The 13,917-nt window shown below is 43.3% G+C and overlaps 1 protein-coding gene across 1 annotated transcript; it reads right to left on the bottom strand.

The window, feature by feature from the left end:
* Positions 1-2,254: 2,254 nt before the first annotated feature.
* Positions 2,255-13,906, bottom strand: Vamp3 (vesicle associated membrane protein 3). Its single transcript, XM_045151186.1, has 5 exons — positions 13,809-13,906; positions 11,992-12,073; positions 5,965-6,123; positions 5,181-5,232; positions 2,255-3,961 (listed from the first exon to the last, which is right to left on the bottom strand). Coding segments are annotated over exons 1-5 (312 nt in total). The 5' UTR covers positions 13,811-13,906; the 3' UTR covers positions 2,255-3,944.
* Positions 13,907-13,917: the final 11 nt, after the last annotated feature.

Here is a 13,917-nt window from a genome sequence, read left to right as displayed (position 1 = left end):
AAGGTAGATTCATTTGGCAACGAGAAGACAACAAATGTGTAGACACTGTTCCACAAAAAGGTGAGGAGAACCACTTAAGAAAGTCTAGAAGCTCGTTTTTTCTCCCCCCCCCCGCCTCTCCCCCAGGTAGGGTCTCACTCTAGCTCAGGCTGACCTGGAATTCACTATGTAGTCTCAGGGTGGCCTTGAACTCACCGTGATCCTCCTACCTCTGCCTCCCCAGTGCTGGGACTTTTTTAAAGACTCGTTTTTCCTATTTTTTAAAAATATTGTCTCTCTGCCTCTTTCTCTCAAATAAATAAATAAATTTAAAAAATGCATTTTTTAAAAGGGGGGCTGAAGAGATGGCTTAGCGATTAAGGCGTTTCCCTGAAAAGCCAAAGGATATATATATTTAAAAACATTTTTTGAGAGAGGGGAGGGAGACAGAAAGAGATTTGGCATACCAGGGCCTCTAATCGCTACAATCAAACTCCAGATTATGCACCACCTTGTGCATCTTGTTTATGTGAGTACTGGGAAATCGAATCTAGGTCCTTAGGCGTTGCAGGCAAGTGCCTTAACCACTAAGCCATCTCTCCAGCCCTCATTTTATCTATTTGTCTAAACCATATTTTGAGAGAAAGAGGCAGATAGAATGGGCATGGTAGGGGCTGGAGAGATGGCTTAGCGGTTAGGCGCTTGCCTGTGAAGCCTAAGGACCCCAGTTTGAGGCTCGATTCCCCAGGACCCATGCTAGCCAGAAGCACAAGGGGGTGCATGCATCTGGAGTTCGTTAGCAGTGGCTGGAGGCCCTGGCGCGCCCATTCTCTCTTTCTTTCTCTCTGCCTCTTTCTCTGTCTGTCACTTTCAAACAAACAAACAAACATAAAACAAAATAAAAAAAGAATGGGCATGGTAGGACCCCTAACCGCTGCAAACTCCAGACAATACACCACCTTGTACAGCTCACTTTACCAGCTCACTTTACGAGGGTACTGGGGAATCTAACCTGGGTCCTTTGGCTTTGCCAGAAAGTGCCTTAACTGCCAAGCCATCTCTCCAGCCCCATTTCTCCTTTTTTTTGGCTTTTCGGTAGGGTCTCACTCTGGTTCAGGCTCATTTCTCCTACTTTTATACTTCTGAAATGAAAAGTACAGGCAAGGCCCTGGCTCCTGCTACATGTACAAGAAGAACAATGGACAAATTCAAGGACTTCCACGGTAAGGAAGAGGGGCCTAAGTAAAATGGGAAGTTGTCTATATTACATACCAGACAAAACCATCTATTTTTCCAAGTGTTATATCATATCTGATCTCTCTCCTCCCAAGTTGCCAGTCTGTATTCATTTCATTTAGCAAATATGGAAGGTGCCCTGGGTAGGGATGACTAATCCCTGGGGATGGAGTAAAAGAAAATCTCTGCCACTCAAAAACCCAGCACTTTGAAAAACACATGGAATGTGAATGACTCCAAAAGGAAGTTGAGAAAAGCCAAGATGCTGTGTAGGATGTAACAAAGCTAAAGGAATAGGAGAGTGAAGTGGGAGAGAGGTGAAGGATGGCCACAAGTCTTGGAGGAGGGGGGATCAAGGCAGGCCTGAGAAGGGGAAATGAAACCTGAGTGATGAAAAGGGCATGTCTTGGGGGTGGGGAAAGAGGCCCCTCAGAACTGAACAACACCTGACAGGATCTGACACAAAGCAAGTTTGTTGAGGACAGCCTGAAGGCAGTGCTTTCCTGGATGTGAAACTAGTCAGAAAGGCAGACAAGGCCAGATCACAGTGGAGCTTGTAATTAAAGTACTTGTGTATTTATATTGTTTTTATAAAATCAGCACAAGCCTACTTCACTCGTATTTCCACAGGGTGAAGGTCCAAGAGGGTATACAGTAAATTTGAGAAAGACAGGATGAAAACAAGTGGAGATGATCATCATTCATCCAAGCTTACCTACTCCTTTAGATGGCTGTGTGTTAGGCCAGGACCAACTCTGCACACCACTTCCAAAGGCCACAGCCTGAACATTGTGGCAGCTGGAAAGCAGCTCCTCACTTGTCTCCATGGTGGACAGCAAGCACTTTGCATTTGCGGGTGGGGGCTGCAGCTATTCATTTGGTTATGGGAAAGCATACTGCTAGAAGTAGTAATCCTGAAGGATGGGTGAGACAGGAGAAGTAGAAATGCAGATAGAGGGAAGGAGGGATCAGCAAGGGATGTAAGCTTTCAGACATGGACCAGGTGCAACTATCCCACTCCAAGGAACAGAGGCCAGACTCGTGTTAATAAATGCTTTATTCAAGTCATTATAATGGGTAAGTTCCCAGCTAAATGCACAGACAAGCAAGGCATCCCTGGGTTAATGTGAGTGGGTCACAAGGGACCAAATATCAAGGAGAGAGCACCAAGGTTGCAAAGTGAGACCTGGATAGAGGCCCTGGGCTGCTGGCTCCTTTCCCACAGCTGGGCATACTGCAAGGCATTTCTTCAACATTGTATCATTTCAGTGATGTTAAGGGAATAGATAATAAAGAAATGGAACCAGGTTCTATGGCATCTTAGCTGTTGATGCTTTGCATGCAAACACAAGTTTTAGAACATTCTAGTAAGAGGCCACAGAATGATAATGGGTGCCTTCTTGTCTGTTTTCTTTCAAGCCTGAACTCTCACATTTGAGCCACATGCCATGATAAAAGTCTCATTACACAAGTCACTCAGATGACAATGGCTCCTTCCAAAACAGAAGCCTGTTCAGAGCCTGATACTGAAGAAAGCAAGTGTTCCTGGTTAGCTATCCCTTGAAGAATCACCTGCCCTGACTAATGCCTCACCCCAAGTGTAACTTAGAAAATTTATTTAGGAAGTAAAGTGTGAGCAAAAATAGGAAACAATCTTCAACAAGTTCTAGCCTATGCGGACTGGACCAGATAATAATCGTGTTCAAAGAAGGTCTTATAGGACAGCTATATAAACTGTCACTCAAATAATTAGAAACACACTGGAGTCCACAGCTAAAGGTCTGTAAACTACTGGGTAAACCCTGTCTACAAGAACGAGTCTAACTCCCCCAGCCCCTGTGAAGTGTCAAATCAGAAGAGGCTGTGTTATCCATGCTGCAGATTCTATAGCATCTCACAGGGCAAGGAAGGCCTGACAAGATGGTGAAGGTTAACAGGGTTTAACATTTTCTTTTGAAGGGCACCATGAGTTCCATTTGGCACTTACTTGAGTTTATCTGTCAGTGATAGACTTAAGGACATTTCACTTATATTTATTATTTTGGCAAAACAGAAACTTTGGTCATATAGTTGCATAAAAGCTTTTGAAAGAGGTTATTTCTAATTAAAATACTGTTTTAGCAAGTGCTATATGACAAGAAAGTGAACATGTTTTAAGAAGCACTCTTTACCAGCATATTATCTTAAATACAGTGACAGTCAGTAGTGCTTACAAAAAGGAGAGGGTTCTCTAGAGAATGAGGAAAGTGGCAAAATAAGGCACAGCCTGTTATGACAGACTTGTGTTAGGCAGTAGTGTTCTTTTTGGAAGGCACAAATTGGAAATCTGATTACCAAAGGTTTACAGTGTGGCTCTGAAGAAAATGTCAGATGACTAGGATAGCTGACTTGGAACAAGTTTCCTTTTCTGGAATCAATGGCAAGTAGTCAGTGATGACATCACAACACATCTAGATTCTAGCACTCCAGCTTGAGAGGTCTTCTTTATCAGTCCATCTGTAAATCTGCAAAGGCACTGTGCAAAATGTAGGCAGGGCTGGCCACACCTCTAGTTTGGAGTGCATATTAAAAAACAAAGGCACATTTCCTAGACATTGAACTGTACATAAACTAATAAAACTACTCATTTTGAAAATAACAGTAGGTAAGCTTGATACTAAAGCAGATTCTAAGTCAAAAGTCTTGAAGAGGTTTCCTGAACAGCGGGCTTGAGTTTCATGGCTTCTTCATTAAGATAAGGACCACACTAAGGAGCAAGGGAGATTAGAAAACAGGAGAAAAGACAGTTTAGTTTTTTTGTGTAAGTACAGAACACCAAATAGTATTATCTAAGTGGGAAGAGGAACTTGATTTGGCCATGTTCCTACTAGTGGCTTCAACTTTTCTTTCTTTAAAAGTGACCACAGCCAAAAGAGGATCCATACAGTCTCAGGAAAAGGAAACATTTCGCTATTAACTTGGCAATAAAAGGAATATATATATTGCTGGATAGTTCCCACAGCAGACTAAAACTGGAAATGGGTTTTTGCCCCAATATTATATACAATAATAGTAACTATAATAATGATAACAGCTATGCTATGTGTATTTATTATTCCTACAATTACTACTTCTGTTCTTAGATGTCAGGTACCATCCTAAGCACTTTATATATTAATCAGATTTGTTCTAATAACAGAAACAAGGTAGGTACCATTATTATCCTCATTTTACAAATGAAGGAACTGAGGTCCAGAGACACTAAATGCTTGCCCAAGGCCACAGATCTGGAAGGTGGTAGAGCTGGGAAGGATCATAGGTGGTCCATGCTTTTATCACACTACATAAAAGGAAATATACAATAAAAACATATTCAGAGAGAAAAACTGATCAGCCAGTAGGAATGAGACTGTCTAACCTCAAAGGATTAATGTTCATAATAAAAAAATCCTCTAGGGCTGGAGAGATGGCTTAGTGGTTAGGCGCTTGCCTGTGAAGCCTAAGGACCCCGGTTCGAGGCTCGATTCTCCAGGTCCCACGTTAGCCAGATGCACAAGGGGGCACATGCGTCTGGAGTTCGTCTGCAGTGGCTGGAAGCTCTGGCGTGCCCTTTCTCTCTTTCTCACTTTCTCTCTCTGCCTCCTTCTCTCTCTCAGCCACTCTCAAATAAATAAATAAATAAATAAATAATTTTAAAAAAATCCTCTAGATTCAAATCATGCAAATTTAAGTATTTAAATTGAGCCATGTGGCAAAAACCTCTAATACCAACACACAGAAGGATGACGTAGGGATATCACAAGTTCTAGGCCAGCCTAGGATATGTGGTGAGACCCTGTATCTCAATCTCCATCCTTTGCCCCCATAAAGAAACCAAGTACTTTAAATTGCTGAAGGAAAAGTGTGAATCATTTCAATAAGTGAATATTCACAGAACTTGTGTCCCTTTCTTTGGGGCACACAAACATGGGAACATGGGAACTCACCAATGATGATGACAATGAGGAGCACCACAACACTGATCCCGATCGCCCACATCTGCAATAAGACACAGTCCATTTTGCATTGCTAAAACAGACATGCCACTTACTGAAGCACTCTACATTATACTTTAGTCACCAAGGAGACACTGAGGTGTCTCTAGACTGGAATCACTCATCATTTCTACAATCTGGATTTAAAGTTTTCAACTATTAGCTTTCTAAATACATCCCAATCCCAAGTGGCCACAATAAAGGCATTTATTTGTATACATGAGTTTTCCACATGAGCAAGAGCTATGCAATTAATCCCATGTATCTCAAAGTGTCACCTCCAAACAAGATAGGACAAAAGGCATTTCAGACCTGATCAGAGAACACTTACTGAGTCTAGAGCTGACTTTTGGCCATGCTCTGTATGTGACTACATTCTCTCCAGTTGGGCAAGATGTAACTTTCTATCAATTTCCCCTTGATACTAGAGTAATTTCTAGAACTGCCTACAAACTGAGTATTAATGTTAGCTCTCTCTCCTCAGTCTATGTTCAAAGCATTGTGGAGATTTTGGGTAGAAAGGGGCTACTGTCTATGACTTATTTGAGATGTTCTGAGTCTACACGCATCTTAACATCAGGCAGCAAACATGTGGACTCACAGGCAGCATGATATCCACAATCACAAGGTCACACCTGCCTCCCAGGCTCACAAACATCCAACAGTTGTGGCCTCTACTGCTCCTCTGAGACTGGAGGGACCTAAGGTAAGGGTTAGTTAGCTAAGAGGGAATTACCTTACAGTTCTTCCACCAATATTTTCTCTTCAACTTGGCAGCACTTGTTTCAAACTGAGAAGCGCCTGCTTGCAGTGCATCTGCACGATCATCTAACTCAGAGAGCTTCTGGTCTCTTTCCAACACCTTATCCACGTTGACTCTCATTATGTCAACCACCTAAATGACATGATCACAGACAGTTACACATAAAGGAATGGAAGAACTCAAATTCCACATGAAGTCTGGCACATTGTTTTCAGGTTAAACCAAACAACTATTTAAAAGAAAGAGGGGCCCACCCTATTGTGGTAAAACCACTCAGCAAACCAAGGACAGAAAGGAACTTCCTTAATAGGGATCATGAGTAAACCCATTAGTATCATAAAACACAGTAAGGGGGGGTTAGTGAGAGAACGGTGCTTGCCTGCAAAGTCTAATGGCTCAGGTTCAGCTCCCCAGAACCCACATAAGCCAGACACACAAGGCGATGCACACACATAAGATGGTGCACATGTCTAGAGGCCCTGACGTGCCAATTCTCTGCCCCCTCCTTAAAAAAAGGTAAGAGAGAAACAGCTTCCACTGAAGAGCAAAAACAGACCAGGATACTCACTTTCACTACTTGGCCAACACCACACTGGAAGTCCAGCTAGAACAGTTAGGAAAGAAAAGGCAGCCCAGCAGGACAGGAAAAAATAGCTATTTCTGTTAGTAAGCATTGCTAAAGTAAATCCCTAAGAGTCTTCAAAAGCTACTACAGTTAGCAAGGTTGTAGGATCTAAGATCAACCTCATACTTAAGTTGCATTTTTACAAGTCAGCAATGAACAATCTGAAAAGGAAATTAAGAAAATAACTATCATCACTAAAATGTCCTAAAGAATAAATTCCCTAGGAACACTGTTAACTACAGAGATGAAAGACTTACAGAATGAAAACTGTAAGACACTTCTGTAAGCTGGGCATGATGGGAGATGCCTGATAGCACTCAGGAGGTCGAAGCAAGAGGATCCTGAGTTCAAGGCCAGCCTGGGCTATACAGAGAGATTCTATCTCAAAACTGAAACAACACACACACACACACACAAAACTGCTGTAAGGATTAAAGAACACTTGGGTTCACGGAAACAGCTCAGCAAGAATGCTTGCAGCCTGAGGGCTTTAGTCACCCAACATCCACATAAAAAGCCATGCATGGCCACACACTCCTATAACCCCAGTCCTGTGGGTTGGAGAAGCAGAGACATGAGAATGGCTAGGACTCACTGTTGAACCAGTTTGATTGGAAAGAATGAAAATAAAAAATGGCAGCTCCAAGTTCAGCGAGAGACTGCAATCTCAAGAAAATAACACAGATGGTAGAGGAGGGCACCTCATGTTCTCCTCTGGCCTCCACATGCACAAGTATGGTACATGCTTCTGCATACACATATGCATATACTCTACACACACACTACACCATGCATATCACACATACTGAGACATACAAGCAAGAATTGAGGAAGACTAATTAAATGGGAGACATCCCTGGTTTGTATACTGGAATACTTACTACTGGGATGGCAATGCTGCCCACAGTGATACGATGGGACAATACCCTGCATTTGCACACTGAAAAACTTTATACTGGTAAGAAGACAGTGCAGGCCAGAGTGACATACACATTCAGTGCAATCCCAACGGCTCTTTTTCCTGTCAGAAAAACTGTAATGTCATCCCAATTCCAGTGACGTTTCATGATTGCAAGGAACCAAGAATAGGCAAAATAACATTGAAAAACTGAAGTCAGAGAGGTCATACCCTCCAATTTCGACAGATAACCAGAAAGCTACAGCAATCTGAACTGTGGCTTTGGTATAAAGACAAATAAAGACCAGCAGAAGAGAACTGAGAGTCTGAACTGAGGGTCCATAACAACTGATTTTTCTTTTCTTTTGCAGTGATGGAGATCAAACCCCAGTCCCTGAATATGCCAGGGAAATGCTCTATTGCTATGCCAAACCCCAGCTTTCCACGTGATCTTCATAAAGGGTGCTAAGACCATGTAATGGAGGAAAGAGCAGTCTCTTCAACAATAGTGCTGGCACAATTAGATAGCCACAGACCAAAGAATTGAAGTTGGGCTCACCTCACTTCATACATAACAATTAAGGTGGGTCACTATCTAAGTTTAAGGTTAAAATTATAAATTCTTGGGCTGGAGATACGGCTTAGCAGTTAAGGCGCTTGCCTGCAAAGCCAAAGGACCCAGGTTTGATTCCCCAGGACCCAAGCCAGATGCACAAGGTGGCGTATGCATTTGAAGTTTGTTGGAGTTTGTTTGCAACAGCTGGAGGCCCTGGTGGGCCCATTCTCTATCCCTCTGTGTTTCTTTCTCTCTCTCTTTCTCTCTGCTTCTTTCTCTCAAATTAAAAATTATTATAAACTTCAGAATTGACTCTGGGCTCTTCAACTTGATACCAAAAGCAAGACCCACAAACAAAACAATTTTTAAAACTGAAAATGAGCTAGGGCTTGGTGGCAGACACCTTTAATACCAGCATTTGGGAGGCAGAGGTAGGAGGATTACCATGAGTTTGAGGCAAACCTGAGACTAAGTAGTGAATTCCAGGTCAGCCTGGACTAGAGTGAGACCCCACCAAAAAAAAAAAAAAAAAAAACCTGAAAATAAGGGTGGAGGAGGTGGCTCATTAGATAGCAGCACTTACTGAGCAAGCAGGAGAACCTGAGTTCATATCCTCAACAACCACATAAAAAGCTGTGTGGCCATGCATGCTGCCTGTGACTCCTGTGCTAAGGGAGGGTAGAGACAAGACCATCTCTGGGGCTCACTGGTCAGCCAGACTAATCAAAATACAGTAGGCCACGTATGGTGGCACATGCCTTTAATCCTAGCACTCAAGTGACTGAGGTAGGAGGATCATCCTGAGTTTGAGACCAGCCTGGACCACAGAGTGAGTTCCAGGTCAACCTGGGCTAAAGTGAGACCTTACCTTGAAAAATGAAGAAAACTCAGCAATCTTCAGGTTCAGTGAGACACCTCGTCTCAAGCAAGTAAGGTGGAAGAGAGGCAGCAGACACCCAATGTCGGCCTCTAGTCTCTGCCTGTATGTACATGAGATATGTGCACCTGCACACACACGTGCATACACCATATGTGTACACACACACAACAAAAAGAACTATAAAGATAAATTGAGTTTTCTAAAAATTAAAAACTTTTTCTATCAAATGAAGAATGTAAATGTCAATCCACAGAATTGGAGAAAATGCCAAAAAAATCACTTATCTGACAAAGTTTAATGTACAGAATACATAAAAAACTCCTACTGTAAGTTAACAATAGAAAGACAAACCACCCAGCTTAGAAATGGGCAAAGGCAGATGTGGCAGAACACACCAGCAATCTCAGCACTTGGGAGGGGAGGCACAAAGATCACAGGTTCAAGGGTAGCTTGGGGCTGCACAGTAAAACTACCTCAGAAAACAAAAATACAAACAGCAATAACAGAAAAAGGAGGTCAAGGACTTGAATAGTCACTTCATCAAAGTCATACAAATGGTGAATAAAAACATCAGAGATGTTCAGTATCATTCATTATTCACTAATGCAATTCCAAATCACAAGGGGATAGCACTTTTTTGTTTTGTTTTTGTTTTTCAAGGTAGGGTCTAGCCCAGGCTGATCTGAAATTCACTATGTAGTTTCAGGGTGGCCTTGAACTCACCACGATCCTCCTACCTCTGCCTCCTAAATGCAGGGATTAAAGGCATGCACCACCACACCTGGCTGGGACAGCACCTTTTGTCACTGGGATTGCTATAACCTAAGGCGTAGAAAACAAATGTTGGCAAGAATTAGAGAAGCAGGAACCAACCCCTGGACGTTGCTTGTGGGAATATAAAATATCGAGACCACTGCAGAAGTAACTACATGAGGCTGGGGAGATGAATCAAGGGGGAAGGGAGCTGGCTGTGCAAGCTAGAGAACCTGGGTTTGATCTCCAGTGCCTACCAAAATAGCTGAACATGGTTGTGCACACCTATAACTTCAGCACTGAAGAGGGTGGGGACAGGTGGATCACTGGGGGCTTGCTGGTCAACCAGTTTAACAAAAACAAAACAAAACAGCTCTTTGTTCAGTGAGAGACTCTGTCTTAGGGAAATAAGGTTGAATATTGATAGAAGAGGGCCCCAACATCTCTGGTCATTGCATGTGTACACAAACCACATACATCTACAAATACCACATATATACACACCTGATAACATGTTACATGCACCCAAAAGTTACTGTACTTAGTATTTGATCTAGTGTGCTGATCTTAGGTCTAACTCATGAGAAATCAAAATATGTATTTAAACACAATTTTGCTCATAAATATGTAGTGTTTTTCATAATACCCAAGAGAAAGAAACAGCTCAACTATCCATTAGCTGATGAATGAATCAACGATTTATGTTTGACACACACGTGGACCATTACTCTGCCATGAAAAAAACAAAATACTGATACATGCTACAACTTGGAAGAATACTAGAAATATGCTAAATGAAAAGAGCCTAATTTAGAAGGCCAAATAGTGATTCCTCTTATATGCTATGCCCAGAAGAGGCAAACCAGTAGAAACAGGGAACAGAGAGGTAAGCAGGCAACCCCCAGGAGGAAGAGAGGATGGGGAGTGATTACAACATAAGCCCAGGGTGATTCTCAGGGTGATGAAAGAGTCCTGAAAGTAGAAAGTAGTAGTGCTTGCACAATTTCACTTCAATAAAAGAAAAAAAAAATTCTCTTTAAAATTTCTTTGGTTTGTTAGAAAAAAAGGATATAACATGATTTTTGAAAAAAAAATTATTTATTTGCATGTGTATATGGGTATGCCAGGGCCTTTTGTTGCTGCAAAGGAATGCCAGATGCTTGTGAAACTTTTTGCATCCGGTTTCACACGGGTGGATGGGGAACTTAACCTGGGTCAGCAGCCTTTGCAAGCAAGTACCTTTAACCACTGAACTACCTTCCCAGCCTCCAAAATATAATTTTTTAGCTCTAGCCCAGGCTGACCTGGAATTCACTATGTAGTCTTAGGCTGGCCTTGAACTCACAGTGATCCTCCCTCAGCCTCCTAAGTGCTGGGATTAAAGGCCTGTGCCACCATGCTCGGAAAAATATGTTTTGTTTTGTTGTTAAAGTGACAGAATTTGGAGTGAGTTTCATAATGAGAATCTAAAACTTTTAGAATTAAGTTCACAAAAGAACTACCAGATCAAAATAACTCTACTTTTTGATTTTTCAAGGTAGGGTCTCGCTCTAACCCAAGGAGATCTGAAATTCATTATGTAGTCTCAGGCTGGCTGCAAACTCATAGCGATCCTTCTACCTCTACCTCCCACGTGCTGGGATTAAAAGCATGAACCACCACGCCCGGCAGCTCTACTTTTTATGACAACTAAATACAAAAACACTTAGATAGCATTTTTGGACAATGATGGCTTTTAGGAATATGGAAATACTAGCCTGAATCTCTCAGACTTGATTCTGCACATACAAGGCTGAACAAGATACCTTGAGGGTCCTGTAGCCCAAGACTTCTCAAATGGAGATATGTTGGGCTAGAGTGGTGTGTGGGAACCTCGACATCCATCAGCGATTGTCAGTGAGGAATTCTACAAAGACTTGTGTAATATGACAGGTAAATAGTAAACCCCACTACAGGATCTAGGATTCTGAAAAAAATATCTAATCAGAAGTATGCGTTCCTGGCTCCATCTAATTACCTTTGTAACGTGCTCTAAGGGAGTGTTTACAGGGACAGATATCTGTGTTTCAGGTAGGTGACTTGGTAGCAAAACAACAACAACAAAAGCACAGTATAAAATCAAGAGGCTGCCTTGTGCTCAGCACAGCTTCTAAACAGCAAAAAAGAAGGCAGACTACTGTTACATTTATAATAGTCAGGCTCATGTTTTTATGACTCCTTTTCTACAGATTTCCCAGAGCATCTCCATGCTTACTTAAAATTCACAATTCAGAATTTGAGAGTAGTACCTCATCTACTTGGTTTTGTGTCTGCTGAAGTCTTCGATTACTGCCCGCGGCAGCACTTGAACCTGCAGGCACACCTGCAGACCTGAAACATGCAAAGACCAAACATGAGTAAATTATGATCCCAAATGCATTCTATAAATATAAAACTGTTGTTCTAGGACTCCATCTGAACAACTTCTTATATCAAAACTTAGCTAAGCCAGGCGTGGTAGCGCACAACTTTAATGCCAGCACTTGGGAGTCACAGGTAAGAGGGATGCCATGAGTTCAAGGCCACCCTGAGACCATACAGTGAATTCCAGGTCAGCCTGGGCTAAAGCAAGAACCTACCTCCAAAAGAAAAAAAGTTACTAGACTGGAGAGATGGCTTAGCAGTTAAGGCACATGCCTGTGAAGCCTAAGGATGCAGGTTCGAGTCTCCAGGTCCCACGTAAGCCAGATTCATATGGTGGCACATGTGCCTGGAGTTTGCTTGCAATGGCTAGAGGCCCTGTCACACCCATTCTTAGTCTCTCTCTTTGTCTCTAATACATAAATTTTTTAAAATTCTAAAAAAAAAAAATCAAAAAAGTTATCCATCTTCCATAGTTTTTAATCAAATGCTTTCTTTTCACCCACACTGATCTTGGTGTAGTTATTCTGGCTCTAAGGCCTCCATTATTTAGCTGCTATTATTTTGATTTTTCAAGTAGACATAAAGTCTAACCTTCCCTAATAAGTCACAAGCTCTCTTAGAATTCTCTTGTTTGTATCCAAGACTGTACCTAACATGTACTCTCCTACACAACAGCTATCAAATCACTGAGGTCAAAGTTCTTGGAAGCTGGAGAGTTGGCTTACAGGTTAAGGACCCAAGTTCAATTCCCCAGTACCCAGATGCACAAGGTGGTTGGAGGCCCTGGCGCACCCAATCTCTCTCTCAAATAAATAAAAATTTTATTTAAAAAGTTCTTTGAAATTTGCATCATGTCAACCAACTGATAGCTGTCCTCACACACTCCAGAGTCTGGTGGAAAATAGGTAAGGACCACGCCACAGCTGTGCTTGTCTGCATTTTTCTCACTGAGTTCTAATAACTCTTGGAGGAGATACTAATTACCCCCACTTTATTGACGAGTAAAATGAGGGCCTCGCTGCAGTGAAGGTAGGCCCAGTATAATTCTTCGGATGCAGATCTTTACTGTCATTGACCATGTCCGGTACACTGCAAGTGGCGTCTCCACTGAGCAGATTATAAGAGGAGTCCTGGAACTCTCCATGTGACTACAAGTAAAATCAATTTCAAGGGACATTATTACAAAAGTGCTTTTGCTTGAGACAAAACAGCCAAGCTATCTTCCGAGGACCTAGACCCCAGCAAGCTGTTGGTCTACTAAGACCACGGGGACTTCACGATGGGACCGAGGTCCTGTCTTGGACACTTCCAGAGGCCAGCGCCTCACCGGGCGAAGAGCGAGCGCTCCTGACTGAAGGCAGGCGTCACCGCGCCCCGAGAGGATTCCGGGAAGGAAGGAGCCAGGGCTGCGGGTGTGGCAGTGTTTTCCTGCGGGAAGCCCGTCCGCCCGCCGGCCGATAGACCGCGGGGCTCTCGGCGCCTTCGGAGGCACCACAGCCGGTCCTCAGCCATTCCAGGACCACTTCCCCGGGGGCCGCCCCCCCAGCAGGGTTCCTGAGCGCCCCGCGCAATCCGCGCGGCCTATGCCCTACTCTAAGAGGCGGGCAGCGACCCCCGGGAGGAGGAGGGTCCCAAGGCGCGGGCCGCCACCTCCGCGACCCGCGCCATCCCTCGTCGCGTCGCCTCGCCTCGCGTCACTCACATTTTGGCGGCGGCGGCCGGGTAACGAGTCTCGGAGGAACTGCGAAGCAGGCACCGGAGACCAGGAGGATGGGCGGGGCGAGCAGCGATGGCGTCATCGACGGGGGCCG

The sequence above is a fragment of the Jaculus jaculus genome, chromosome 5 (genome assembly GCF_020740685.1).
Source record: "Jaculus jaculus isolate mJacJac1 chromosome 5, mJacJac1.mat.Y.cur, whole genome shotgun sequence".
Lineage (NCBI taxonomy): Eukaryota > Metazoa > Chordata > Mammalia > Rodentia > Dipodidae > Jaculus > Jaculus jaculus.
This window is presented reverse-complemented; position numbering and strand designations above follow the sequence as displayed.

Bases quoted from the DNA above. Each gene is read 5' to 3' on its own strand.
- Vamp3 (XM_045151186.1), bottom strand. The intron at 6,124-11,991 runs GTACTACTCTCA...CATGTCATTTAG, and splicing joins CACAAAACCAAGTAGATGAG to GTGGTTGACATAATGAGAGT. The intron at 5,233-5,964 runs GTAATTCCCTCT...GTCTTATTGCAG, and splicing joins ATTGGTGGAAGAACTGTAAG to ATGTGGGCGATCGGGATCAG.